Source organism: Gallinula chloropus (genome assembly GCF_964237585.1).
Source record: "Gallinula chloropus genome assembly, chromosome: 1".
Taxonomy (NCBI): Eukaryota; Metazoa; Chordata; class Aves; order Gruiformes; family Rallidae; genus Gallinula; species Gallinula chloropus.
Window position 1 is genome coordinate 82600813 of NC_140085.1, and position 14272 is coordinate 82615084.

Genomic DNA, 14272 nt, shown 5'->3' on the forward strand with positions numbered 1-14272 from the left:
TCCCATGGCTTTCGCATGTCCCTTACGTGGGAGAATCTACTCCTATCATTGCAGGATGTCACCTCATACGTGGTGGAATGAAAGGGTAACCGCTCTGCTACTCTGGCAGTGTCTAGAGCCCTTCAGCAATATTTGAAAGCACCTGCTTGACTTTTATTAGAGGGGCTGCTTCGCTGAGAAAACAGATAAAAGTATAAGAGAGGAATCATCCACTGACCTGCAGAGGTAGCTGATGGCGACTGTGTCAGGCTCACCTGGAAGGCAGGGGCAGTAGCAGAGCTACATGCCTCTGCTGTCACAGGACTCAGACCTTGACTGATTTATAAAGATGGATGGAGCTAAAATGAGGTATTTGAATGTCCTGATCCTCAGGATCCTGATTTCTTGGGTGCGGAGTTCTGCACTGCTACATGCTGGCTTGAAATCACACTGGAAACTTGCTAACTGATTTCAGTCAAACAAACTGGCTCCTGCTCCTGTGAACATAGACACCCACTAGCCCAGCACTGTCATAAAATGGATATGAAATTTTCTCCTGCCACCAGGCCTGACTGTCATTTGGGGACAGAGTGTGAGTAGCCCTAAGAGAAGGCTCTTCTCCTTCTCCCACCTGCTCTAGATGTAGTGTTTCTGCTGCTATTCTTCTACTTGCCTCAGTGACTTTTTCCCTCACATGGAATAGTCTGGCCATGACTCTCTCTTCTCTACCTCTTCAACAGGGTGGGATGTACATCTTCCAGCTCTTTGACTACTACGCTGCTAGCGGCACGTGCCTGCTCTTCCTGGCCATTTTTGAAGTCATATGTGTTGGATGGGTGTATGGTAAGTGGAAGACAAAACCCTGTGTTGCTCTTTCTCAAGGCAAGGATAACAAGTTGAGAAGTGGGAATGGGAAGAAAAGATCCTTAGGTGGCAAAGAAATGTTGTAATTAGCTTCTTTCTTGTCTGGTTCCCACTGTTTACTCACCATGTTTCTTAATTGCTCTATATCTAGAGTAGGAATGTTTTTTTCCTCTCTGAAGTTTCCTCATGTTGAACTACCTTGCTGCTCTTCCCATCTGCCTTTTGAGTAACAAAATCAGCTGTAGAGGAGAGACTGCTCTTCTTTGGTCTCTCTTACTGTCTGCTTACATTCTGCCTTTGGATTAGTCCTGTCAGTTAATTTAATGGAACATGCTGGGATGCAGACTTGCTGTATGTTACTTCTCTGATGATACTCCTGTTTGCGCAGGCTGTTGTGACACTCTTCAAAGAAATGGGAGGGACTGCTTAGGTTTTTAGTAAAGTCTGTAACTAAACTACTGAGAGGCAGGATTAAACTGAACTCCACAAATCATGAGAAGGAAACCAATTGCTTGTTAGCCTGTGCACTAGGAAGAATGTTGCATGATATCCTACAGGAGATATCTTAGCTGCTGAAAGGTGCCTGAGTGCATAGGAAGCAGTTTATCCCCTTGAAGCTCATGTGGAGGCTGATGGTTTTTAGGCAAAGGGTCTATTTTTGTGTGATGCACAGCAGCTGCTCTCTTTCCTTACTGTCATGGAGCGCAGTACCTGTAACTGTCATGCAAAGCTATAGTAGATGCCAGCTTAGACCAGAACCTCAACATCCCACAATCAGCACCTGCCGGCTCCTAGCTACACCAAACAGCATGCCCATCCTAACTGAAGGAAGAGATTGCAGCCATGAGCATCATGTTGTGTCTCTTTCAGTGGCCGGAAGTGGATGCTCAGGAAAGTTTATAATAGCAGTCAAAATTAGCAATGATACTTCCTGTAAATATTCTTCCAGCTTCTGACAACTTATTATGGTGTTGGCGATGATTGTCAGTGATGAAAAACACAGAGAGAAGGGTTTGGTTTTGGAGCAGCTTCTTCTCTGTGGTTCTTTTTTTTCTTTTTTTTCTTTTTCTTTCTTTTTTTTGTTTACACTCTCTCACAGTGCTCCTTTTATTCTCTCCTTTTACAAAAACAACCCTGCCAGGGGTCGCCGACCAGGGTTCACGAGATCCTCGCCACTTTGATGTTTATGTTCTCACACGTTCTCTCCATTCTCGTGACCTCCCACGTGCGTACAGCCAAGCCCTGTTCTGCTGTAAATACACATTCTTTCAAACATCAAAAGGCATTATCCCAGGACTTAGAATACTCCCTTTGAATCCTAATCAGCAGGATGACTGGCTCCACTCATTCCTACATTATGGAACCATAGAATGGTTTGGGTGGGAAGGGACATTTAAAGATCCTCTAGCCCACTCCCCCAGCTGTGCGCACAGACACCTTCCACTAGACCAGGTTGCTCAAAGCCCTGTACAAGCTGACCTTGGATGCTTCCAGTGATGTTGTCCAGTTTCTCTGGGCAATCTGTTCCAGTGTTTCACCACCACAACAGTAATTAATTTCTTCTTAACATCTAAATCTACCCTCTTTCAGTTAGAAGTGTTACCCCTTGTCCTGTCACTACAAGTCCTGGTAAAGATCCTCTCTCTCTCTTTCTTTCATACAAGGTCCCTTTATATATCCAAAGGCCACAACAAGGTCTCTCTGGAGCCTTCTCTTCTGCAGGCTGAACAAGCCCAATTCTTTCAGCCTGTCTTCACAGGAGAGGTGAAGAACTCTGATCATCTTTGTGGTCCTCCTCTGGAACCACTCTAACAAGTCACAGAATCACAGAATCGTTTGGGTTGGAAAAGACCTTGAAGATCATTGATTCCAACCATTAACCTAGCACTGCCAAGTCCACCACTAAACCATGTCACCAACACCAAATCTACCCCTCCAGGGATGATGTCTCCACCACTTCCCTGGACAGCCTCTTCCAGTGGTTGACAACTCTTTGGGGGAAGACATTCTGTGTCCCTCTCTCCTGTCTGTTCTCCTCCTAGGGAGAACTCAACACCCTGCCTGAGGTTCTATTGATTCTTCATCTCTTTCTCTAAAGAAATTGGGCTCTTTACAGCTAAGCTAAAATCAGAAGAGGCACTGGGGGAGGCTGTAGGGACTGTCTGCTCCCACCCATCCCAATACAATAACTGCAAAAGAAACCAGCAGGGCCCAGTATGCTTGAAGTAAGGAGGGGTGTGTGGAAGTTAGTTCTTCATTTTGTGGGTGATAGACCTGTGGAGCTCTTGTGCACAATTTTCCATGTCTTCAAGGACAAACTGACAAAGTGCTTGTGATGGATTGTCTCTGGGTTGCTGAGTAGATTGGTTTTGCTCAAGAAGTACCTGATCTGACAGCAGTGAGAAGCTGGGGGAAGACCTGGGAGGAGGAATTGTAGTTACTTGCTGTTTTCATCTTTGGTGGAGTTGGGTGTTTGATTTTTGTAATATTGGATTATCTAAGATCCAGCTGTGAGCCAGTGAGCAGCCATGCATCTGAACAAAACTCCAAAGAGTGTTTCCTTCCACTCTTTGGAGTGGTCCAGTCTTTTGAAGTGATCCACTCTTTGGAGTAGGTCCATGTCCTACTTGTGCTGGAGTCCTGGGCTCAGATGCAATACTCAGCTTGTTGCTCAGGGATTTACAGAAACAGAAGGAAAATCTGTTTATTTCTCTTCTGTTAATTTTTCCAGTTGACCCAGGTAAGCATTTATCATCCACAAAACCCTGCAGCAAGGAGCTTCATGGCTTGGTCAGTTATTGTGTAGGAAGTCACTCTCTTTTTCTTGTTTGGAATCTGCCACCTGTTCATTTCCTTTGGTGCCACCTTTGTCTTATTTGAGGCAGCAGTGACCCTGTGGGGTCTCCTTGGTGCATGCAGTTTTACAGAGGTTGCGTTGTCTGTAGCACAGTGCCTGATGAAGGGGTTGCCAGTTTCCCCAAGCACCTCACGTAGGAGCCAACCGCGAGTGTGGGTGGACTCCCCTCTTACTGATATGGGAGCAAGCCCAGCTGCTTGAGCTTGACCACGGGGGAATACAAGAGAAGAAGATCTGCAAGACAGATTTATTCTAGATAGATGTCCTGCTTGGGGAGCTCACCTGGGAGCTTGCAATACCAAATCTTGGCCAGGTTTTAATTTTCATCACCATGCTCAGTTACATTAAGCTGTATTACTCTCTAATCCATAGAACGCCCTCCCTACCAGTTTTACAGTCACATATATATATATAGATATTCTGATGACCCATGGAGAAGAACAATGGCAGACAATGAGCAGCAGAAGAGGTGATGCTGCCACAGCAACCTGGAAAGAGAGATGGAGCAGCTGGGGACTGAGAAATGACCGTTTCCTCCACTGCTGTGGGTTCATTTGCCCACTCCGTGGGATCTTACCCTCTTGATGATCTGCTCTGCATCCATGGACTGATTCTGGGCTGAAATCTACTCAGAGGGCCAAGGTGTGGCATCTTAGTGGAAAAAAAAGTACCTGGTGCCAATCGATTTGCTTTTTTTCCAGCCTCAGAATTGGCAGGGCTGAGCCTCTTGCTTACACTGTGAAGAATTACAGCATTTTTGCTAACACAAATATGCGTTCTGAGTTTCCCCTCTCCCAGCACATACGCCAACCACCCACCACTTGGCAGCTTCCCTCCGCTGCCAGGCATCTGCTCCTGCACAGATCTGAGAATTTCCTTGCGTACCCCTCCCTGCCTGTGAAAGGATCGCTCAGCATCGGGCCTGCTGGTCACGTTCCGTAGAGGGTAGTGCTTGGAGGGCTTTTGGGGTTTTTCTGACCCCTTCTCCTCTCATCCAACAGGGATAGGCAGCCCTCATATAAACAGACATGGGGTTTTGAGCACTGGGATTCACAACATGATGCCACCAAAACGTGCTGCAGGGAGGATATTTTCCAGGCAGTCACAGCGTGCACATTAGGATTAGCTATTCCAGGAGAAAGCAAGCGCCTCCATCGCTGCAGGAGAGCCAGAGCTGAAACCATTAGGACTGTTTACAAAGCTAAAGCAAACTGATGCCAGTGGGTACCTGTGGGTGGCCCCAGGGTGAATCCATGTTGCGCTGGTGTAAGTCTTTCTTTTGCTCCCTTGCTCACATGCAGTGTGACTCCTTCTGCAGCCTCCTCCTTCCTAGATCCTGCCTGTTGGGCTTGCTCTGGCTGCATGTGCTTTATTTTCTTGGATGCACCGGCTACAAGCAATCTTACACACTTATTTATGGGCCATAAGGGGGCCGACTCTGTGCAGCTGGTACCCAAAGGGTACAGCTGGTGCAGGTGTTGATACCTGAGGTTTCAGAGAGCCAAGGAGTGGATACAAAATTAGCGCTACGGCATAGAGCCAAAGTCCTGACTTATTAAAGTTCCATGGATGAAATTTGGTAAGGATGAATGGAAATACATGCAGCTTGGGAGAAAGCAGTTAAAAGAGGGGGCTTTTTCATAGATTCCTAACTAGCATATCTGCGAAACTCACTGGGTGTTGTAAATATAGTCTTTGTCCTTTTCAGTTTGTTTAGGTGTCGCTTGCAGTTGTTACAAGCTGCATAAACTGAGAAGGGGTCCATAAGAACAAGGCATAAGGAAGTAAGCAAACCTCTGTTTGGGTTCATGTGAAATTTACTCCCATGAATGTATGTAGCAAAAGTAATTTCTTTGTCGGAAAAGGGGTTTGAAGGTATACGGGACTGGTTAGCACAAGCAACGTGGTACCAGCACACATGGATAACTGCCCCGTGTGTGCAAACCATTCTTCCTTGTCTTGGGATAATGGGAAAAATAGCAAACAACTTTCTTTGTTACAAAACCAAATATCTTTGGGGAAATCGTTATGGTTTATGTAATCCTTCTAAAGTGCTCGGAAGGAAGGGGGACTGCACTCATCCTCCAGCTTCTAATTTGCTCCAAAAGCCAACAGTGAGTGACTGGACTGATGGCTTCTTAAGCTTGATTACTTTTTCATCTGCCTGCAAAACATGGCACATGTAAAAACCTCCTGTTTGTATACTCCATGAGGATGTTCATGTCGGTCCCCATTGCATTTCATCCCATATCCTACTGCCTGCTGCAGTGGCTGTGGAAACGCAGGACCTGGATGTTGTACAACAGAGAACACACTGTACTGTAGAGGCACACCATAACTAAGAAAAGCTTGGGGTTTTTTTTCTCAGTGGAGGATGGATGACTGTTGTCTTTGTTTGGCATCTTTGTATTTCTTTAACTGTTATGTCTATTCCACTGGATTCAGGATCCAAATTTGCAGTGAAGCTTTGACTTCCACAGAGTTTTATTATGAATGAATTTATCCATGCCTAACATCATGGTGTGTTTCTGTGGAAACACTGTGTGCTATAAGAGACTGCGATATGCTCATATTCTAAACTGAAAGTTGCATGACTTATGTCTCTCTCCTTTTCTTTACCCTGTGGAAGATTTTGGCTTTTTGGTAAGATAAATTTTTACACCATCTCCCTTTCATCCCCAGTATGTTTTCAGAACTTCTGTCTGAAGCCTCATAGTATTTACAGCTTGGAAGTTTCAGGGTTCTGTTCTCTGCTGTAGGCTGGGCTCCCACACAAGACTGTGTGTGTCCCCTGATGTGCCACAGCTTGTTGTCTTTGCTTGAGGCTACTTATTAACTTGCCAACTCAGGATGGAAACCATGAGGTGTTCAAAGAACCTGCCCTCCCCAGCCTGAACACTTCAAAAAGCTGAGTTTAAAAGAGGTTTCCTGTAAACATTAGTCATGGGATATAGAAAATAATGCAGAGAATTACAAAACAGAAAAGTACATGCCATGTGCTTTTCTAGAATCCATATATTTAAAGGAAACATAATACGGCAATTTAATTCTAAGACATAAAAAGCACAAACCAAAATAAAACTCATCAAACCCCAAACACCTGCAAGTGTGGCCAGTCCTCTAGGATACATGAATACATTTTGCCCCACTCAGCCTTCTGGTGTTAAGATGCAAAGAAGCAAGGTCTTATCATGCTTGCAGGTGGGAACTGTGGCATGACCTTCAGTTCTCAGCAGGATAAACATTCCTAAAGGCAGAGCCCTTCTTTGTTAGCTGTGCACTGTTATTAAACTACAAGAAGGCAAATATGGTATGATTTAATCCCTGAGGTGCTATGGACATTAATATCTTAGATATGTACAGTCTAGCTCAAATTTTTTTGTCTAATATTGTTGTTTCATTGTACCTAGAAAATACCTCTGGTTGGGAAGAAGTTAATGCTTCTCATGAATTCTTCATTTTACATCTCTTTTTGGCCAACATTAGGCTGTTGTTCCTTTAGGACATCTTGGAGCATACTACTTGGTCTGCTGATGTCCATAGGCTTTACACCTTTTCTTCTGTACACCAGTGCATGCATTTCCTCTTTGTTCTTTGGGTTGGGATGAGACAACGGATAGGCTCTGGCCAGTGGCAGGACTTTTAGATGCTCTTCAGAGGTATATCCTACTCTGGCGCACCATGAGATTCAGGTGGGTCCTACATATTGTGAACAACATAATCTAATAAGTGAGACTAATGACCTAAGATCATCAGGCATCCCCAGAACAGCTCCCATTGGACAGTACAGCAGCACTTGCAGATGGAAGATTTGGTCTCCAGCAGATTTTGGATTGTCAGGTGTTCTATGTTTATGCCAAAAATAAAATATTCCATGGAAACCAGGCTCTTCATGACAGGAAATTCCCATCTTAGTGAGGATTCTTGATATGATTTCCCTGGTGTGCCAATCTGGTTGCAAAGAGAGTGTTTTGTTTGGTGTCCCCCACTCCCTTTATCCTTTTAGCACTCTGGGCTCACACAATGCCAAGTGTTCAACCCGCAAGAGCTTTCTCTTGCTGACCTATAAACTAGGCATCCTTCCTTGCCTTCTGTTGGACCATATCAGTGCTTAGTGGGTGGCACATGGACTGCACCCTCTCACTTACAGCTGCTGCCTCTCTTGTCCGAGGGACAGAGCGTTTCTTCTATGACAAGCTTTCTGATAACTTTTGGCTGAAGTTAAAAACCTCCATCTGTCTTTAGCCAGATATGGGTCTTTTCAGTGTCAGAAAAGCCTGTTACCTGCTGCTATATTATTAGGATAGCTGTGGTCTTGCCAGGAATAATCACTAAGGATAAAGGAAGTGAGATCTGATGTGTGTAGTGGTTGAAGGAAACAGTGATCTGACCTCTGACGTTGTCTCTGTGCTGGCTGATGGCCAAGGTGCCAACCGCTTCTACGACAACATTGAAGACATGATTGGTTTCCGGCCGTGGCCCTTGATCAAGATATGCTGGCTGGTGTTCACGCCGGGTCTGTGCTTGGTAAGTGGAGTTACAACAACATGGCATATTGCTCTGGGTCCCTGGGTTCTCAGTAGAAAAGGTTGATTTGTCTTCAAGGTGCTACTGTAATTTTTTTCCAAAGGCTGTGGAGAAGCAGAAGGTTGCCCACAGGTGAGACGACGATTTATTTCTTTTATAGAGCCTTATATTTACCTGGAAAATTAATTGAGCCTGAAAAGCCACTTGTTTACTGTGAAGACAAAGGCTGTGTCTCTGTTTTCTGCTCCTCAGGCTGTCTTCTTGTTTTCCCTGATCAAGTACAAGCCCTTGAAATACAACAATTCCTACATCTACCCGCCCTGGGGCTACGTGGTGGGCTGGTTGATGGCACTCTCCTCCATGGTCTGCATTCCTCTTTACGCCATCTTCATCCTTCTGAAAACCAAAGGATCACTGAAGCAGGTACTGAGATTGTGGTCACTGGGTGGGTTGCTGCTGCTTCCCCCAGATGGCTCATGGGAAGGTCCCCAGGGAAGATGCACATAGCACATTTCTCTTCTGAGAAGGCAAGGGAGGGTGAAGTTGGCCCTTCCTCAGAATGCCACATAGCTCTTGTTGCAATTTGGAGGGCTGGGAGTGTCCCAGCACAACTCCCAGTGTAATCACCCAATGTCCAGAATATTCTGTGACCACCATGTTTGGTGCAATATTTAGACATATGCAGTATGTCTCAAACACGGCTCATTGAATGGCAGAGGACCCCCTCAGTGAGGGCTACTCAAGGCCACAGGGTGGTTGGTATGGTTGATGGTTCAGGTGGTCCTGCTGGTCATGTACATAAAGAAGGCATGCCACCACCTTTGCCTCCTCTTCTGTTACTGACTAGTGTCAGTGCAAACCAGGTGCAAAACCAGGATCTGTTTTGCCTTTACTTCCTGTCTTTGCCCCTACTCTCCTTTTAGTTCTGGGTCAGGACCATGTTATTTTCTCTGAACAAATTATCCATGGTTACTAAAGAGGGCATGCTCACAGAGCTGTTAAGGGCTACCCTGTGCCATGCCTAAGCCTGTCTTCTTTCAGTGTTGTAGACACCTTGTCCTAGTCCTAGAAAGAACTGTGTCTAGGAAGATAGTGTTATGGAGATGACACCCTACTTGACCCAGAAGAAGGAACTGAGTAATGCACAATTTGCATATAAAGTTCTGTACAATTTTCCTGCTGGTCCTTCACCATCCTGTCTGGCCGCAGGCTCATCTGCAGCTGGTTGGGGAGGGGAGCAGGTGAACAGGGGATGGGATCATCCCTGTGGCTGTGGTGTACATGTAACAGCCACACTGTGGGGTCATGGGGAAGAGGTCCCTGCATTGCCAACACAGCCAGGGATGGGCTGGGAGCAGGATGTCCTCATTGGCCAATGAAGAAATGACAAGGTTAGGAGGGTGCTGGGAGCTGCACACCTCTCAATATGAGGAGCTCCAGGTGAATCTTGTGCCAAAGTGCTGTGGTATGATTTACACCAAGGTCAGATCTTGTGTCCTGCCTCCTATGGCCCTCTCTGTGCTCCAGGCCATTTAGCAGTAGCACATCTGTCCTCTCCCACGGCTGGTTTGAAGAGTTTGACTGGGTGGCTAACGACAAGTCTGTTGTCACACAGTTCAGAGGTTTCATATGTCTAAATGAGGACTTGGAACTGTCAGTGAAGTAATTGCCCAAATGTTCCACCTGCCAAACAAGCACTTTCTCACCTGTTGCAAAGTGCTTGGAGCCCTTGAACTGAAATGCTGCTGCTGTGAGTAGTGTTACTGCTTATTTTGCAGCACATCCTAGCAATAGATTTGGCCAATTTCAGATGGAGGATTTTTCTGTTTGCCCTGGTTTAAATTATATTAGTTACAATTCCCAGGGATTTCTCAGTTATACCTGTATGATGAAACTTCCAAGGATGTGGTTTAGGCAAGGAGGAAGGAATCGGCTGCTAACCCTGGGTTGATTCAGGGGACAATCAAAGCCAACCACACTATACCATCTGGAGTAGTTGCACCTGTTTGAAAAACAGATTTTCTCAAAATATACCTGTCCTGGTTTCAGCTAGGATAGTTAGCTTGCTTTCTGGCAGCTGGTGGAATGCCGTGTTTGGGAGTCAGGATGGGGAGCAGTGCTGATAACACACGGATGTCTTAATTGTTGCCAGGCAGTCAAGGTATTTTCAGTTGTTCATAATGCCTGGCTAATGAGGTCACCCAGGAAGCTGGGAGGGGACACAGCTGGGACAGTGGCCCAAACTGGCCAAAGAGGGTATTCTGTGCCAATTATGTCATGCTCAACATAAAGGAGGGCTGGTGGCAGGAGGAGCTCACAGCACCAGGACACTCAGTTTTTGGGATACTCCAGTTTCAGGATGTCTCTGAGTTGTATGGCCTGAGTTGTGTGGTTCAGTGAGAAACTGCATTGTGTGTCACCAGTTTTGTGTATTTTGCTATAAAAGTCCTATTATTGTTATTTCTCTCTATGCTGTCCCAGTAAACTGTCCTTATCCCAATCCACGAGGTTTGCTTTTTGGGTTTCCTTTTCCCCTTCCCTCTTTTTTCCCCTAGAGAAAGTGGCTGTGTGGTGCTCAGCTCCTGGCTGGGGGCAAAACCACGATAATACCTCTTCCCTTTTTTCCAGCCATATCCCAGAAATGTAGTGAATTAATTTCCGGACACAGATGCTTCTAGGAACAGTGCCTTTCAACTGAATATTGCAACCATTCACTGAAAGCAAGTTTGTAATTGGTAATTATGATCAGTCACTGTAACAAACTGATTCCCCTTGTTACACTTGACTAACAAAGAAACACAAATGTTGCTTCCTAATGCATCTGATTAAGACAACTCAAGCTCCAAAGACTGAAAACTCGCAATGAACTGCTTACAGAGCAGCTGCAGGCCAAGGCTGATTTCAGAAATCATGGGGCAAACAGTTCTGAATAAATGAGCAAAATCCAGGATTCTGGCAGGCACTTCACAAGAAGTGGAAGGATTGAAATTAATCCAAGAAGTCATGGATGAACTGCCTGCTTTGCAAGGGAGGAGCGTGTACTGTCCAAAACAGCTTGAGATGGAAAAAGTAATTGTGAAAGTCAGTATTCAGCAGGGAAGTGATACACTGGCCCATGGACCTGGGCAGGTGGCTGCAGGACAGTGCATGTTACTTAGCTTCCAGAGGAGCCTAGGTGCTCAGGAAGGTGTGCGGTACCATAAGGGCTTTAAAAATGAGATGAGAAATGCCAGAAATTGAGAGCAGCTGCCTTGGTGGGCCAGCACCTTTTGCAAAAAAGCTCCAAGTTGTTTGCATTTTATTTTAAAGATAAATGTTCCCAAAGCTGAGACAACACTAGCATACATGTGTGGAACAGCCTGTGGCACCATCCACATTGCTTGGGGCTGTCTGGCTATGAGAGGGGAGCTGGGATGTTTTTGGGACAGGAATCAATCTGCAGAGGGACTGATTTACTAGAGAAGTGCCCCCTGAGGTAGCATCTGCCATCCTGTTTTGCACCACAACAGGAGATGCTTAGCCCTTTTTGGTGTTCAGACCATTTGGAAGGCTCCATGGCTCTCACCAAAGTCAACAAGAAGCACAGCTGCCTGGTATATGAAAAAAAACCCAAGGGGGCTTTATGGTGTTTTTTCCCATGGCCACAAAAAATGTCTGTGGGGCAAATCACTAGCATCCTTCATAGAATCATAGAATGGGTGGGTTGGGAAGTGACCTTTAAATGCTATCTAGTCCAACCCCTCGGCAGTAAGCAGGGACAACTTCACTAGATCAGGTCGCTCAGAGCCTGACCTTGAATATCTCCAGGGATGGGCTCTTTGCTACCTCTCTGGGTAACCTGTTCCAGTGATCTACCACTCTCATATTGAAGAATTTTTTCCTTATATCCAACCTAAATCTACTTTTTTTCTAGTTTAAAACCATTACCCCTCATCCTATTGCTACATGCCTTTGTGAACAGTTCCTCCCCACCTTTCTTATAGGCACCTTTCAGGTACTGGAAGGCCGCTGTAAGGCCCCCCAGAGCCTTCTCTTCTTCAGGCTGTGAGGAGCCCTGTACATTGGGTTGTCAGTCCACAGCCCAGGTTTGAGCCCAGAGGTGAAATGATTATCATGGAGAGCAGCTCAAGTGAGCCTGCTCTCCTTCCTCTCCCTTTCACAGCCATTCGGCAGGAGAGGAGTGGGTAGCCGGGAGCATTAGCTCTCTAGATGCCTTTGCCCCCAGCAATGGTTGTGGATCACTATTGGGTGTCTGTTTATCAGCTTAATTAACAGAGACTTCCTCTCCGCAGCGGCTCACACAGCTGATTTCCCCAGCAGAGGATCTGCCGCAGCCGAAGAAGCACATGGCGGGTCTGTCTGAACTGAAGCACAAGGGATGGTCCCCCCCAGTTCAGGAGGTGCTCAGCATCACAGAGAGAGAAACCCACTTCTAAGGCACTTGGGGATGTCTTCTGCATACCATGGACTGATTTGCTTTCTCTTTACAAAGTGGTTTGTGTTCTCTCCTGGGCTCTTCCCTTCTCTCCTTTATGTTTGAGACATAAGCATCTGGGACACGCTCTCCTTCCAGCCAGCTGGTTGCATCTGCCAGGGACAACGTTTCTTTTGACACCCTAGGGATAGCTCTCTTTTGTTAGAAGCATGCTCCAGTACTGACACTGGTGGGGAAGAGAAAAACAATGTATTAACAGAAACAGAAAAGGAGGTTAAAAAAAAAAAAGAAAAGAAAGAGAAGTGGCTGTGTGGGAAACCACAGTGATAACAGAGCAGGTAATCAGGGTGTGCAGGAGCAAAGTTAGGGATGTAAAAGCACAAAACGATGGGGCAGGGAATAAGTAAGTTGTACATAAGAAGCTGCAGGATGACAAGGAAAGTGCATTGCTAGGTCACCTATGTAGGAGGGAGAGGGAGCCAGGCAATGTTAAAAAGAGGTTGTAGTGTTAGTAGTTATGGCTTCAGCTGTCGCTCAAAGGGGCACCTGATGCAATCATAGTTATTAATGATGGATCTCAAAGTAGTGTCAGGATGGAAAAGGGGTGAGAAAAAGTTATCTAGAGGAGTCGCGCTTGGTCAAAACTACACGACCCAGTGAAAACACATCCGAGAGCAAAACAGCTGAATATTTGACAGTTCTTTCATAAAATTCATGGAGTGCAGGAAAAGTCCCAGAGCAGTTGATAAAAAAAAATGAGCTGCAACAGAGCAGGGAAAAATGAGACCCGGGGGGCTGCACGCCCACGAATTTGATGGTGCTGCAGGGGCATTTTGTAGGGGAATTAATGAAGGAGTCGATGGACCTGATTCCATGCTGCAGAGCAGCTTTGAGACAAGGGTGGGAGAAGGATTGCACTACCTCAATATTGCTACAGATGACTGCTTGGGGGACAGGGAAGACATAATCGGGTGCAATAATCATAAGCTCATGCAAGATAAAGTGATAATTAATAGGTATGATGGGTTCATTGGAAGCAGATTGTGTTGAATTAAAGGCCTCTAGTCATGAATGTGAGGAGATGACTGAGAGGGATTGCGCTCGGATGCAGCATTTGGTGCGATGCCACACAGCTCTGTCCTGCGGAGGCTGGGGCTGTAAAACTCCCTGCCAAAACCTGCTTGAATGCCTATCAGAATTTCATGGTTAAAACCACAGGAGAAGACAGCAGCAGGATCCCCGTGGGAGCTTTGCTGTGGTTGAGGGCGTACACGCCAGTGCATGGCTGTATGGGAAAAGCGGCGCATCATCCAGGCCAGAGAATGGCCATTAAAAAGAATCAGAGATGCCACAGGCTCCTTTCCCTTGTTCCTCGTTCCAAGTAATTGCTTTTCCCTGTGCTATGTGGAGATAAACCACCACTGCTGAAAGTAAGTGGGAAAATCAGGCCTCATCTGTGCAGTGCGGTATCTATTCCAATTGCTATGGGAACCTTATCTTTTGCAGTTTCCTGTGAGTTTAACTGGTGAATTAGCATAGGACAATCTTTTCCCCATTTAATTTCCTTTCCTTTACAAACTAAAAACTAAAAGCTGTTGGTGAAATGAACA

At 45.8% G+C, this 14272-nt stretch overlaps 1 protein-coding gene across 1 annotated transcript in view; it reads left to right on the forward strand.

Moving 5' to 3' along the window:
• The window catches only part of LOC311205118 (sodium- and chloride-dependent betaine transporter-like), a 40181-nt gene extending 26447 nt beyond the window's left edge, over window positions 1-13734 (forward strand). Inside the window, exons 12-15 of the mRNA XM_084279409.1 lie at window positions 720-822; window positions 8127-8227; window positions 8480-8650; window positions 12520-13734. Coding sequence (XP_084135535.1) covers window positions 720-822; window positions 8127-8227; window positions 8480-8650; window positions 12520-12663 — 519 coding nt within the window. The 3' untranslated portion in view covers window positions 12664-13734. The remainder of the gene's footprint in view (window positions 1-719; window positions 823-8126; window positions 8228-8479; window positions 8651-12519) is intronic.
• The last annotated feature ends 538 nt before the right edge of the window (window positions 13735-14272 follow it).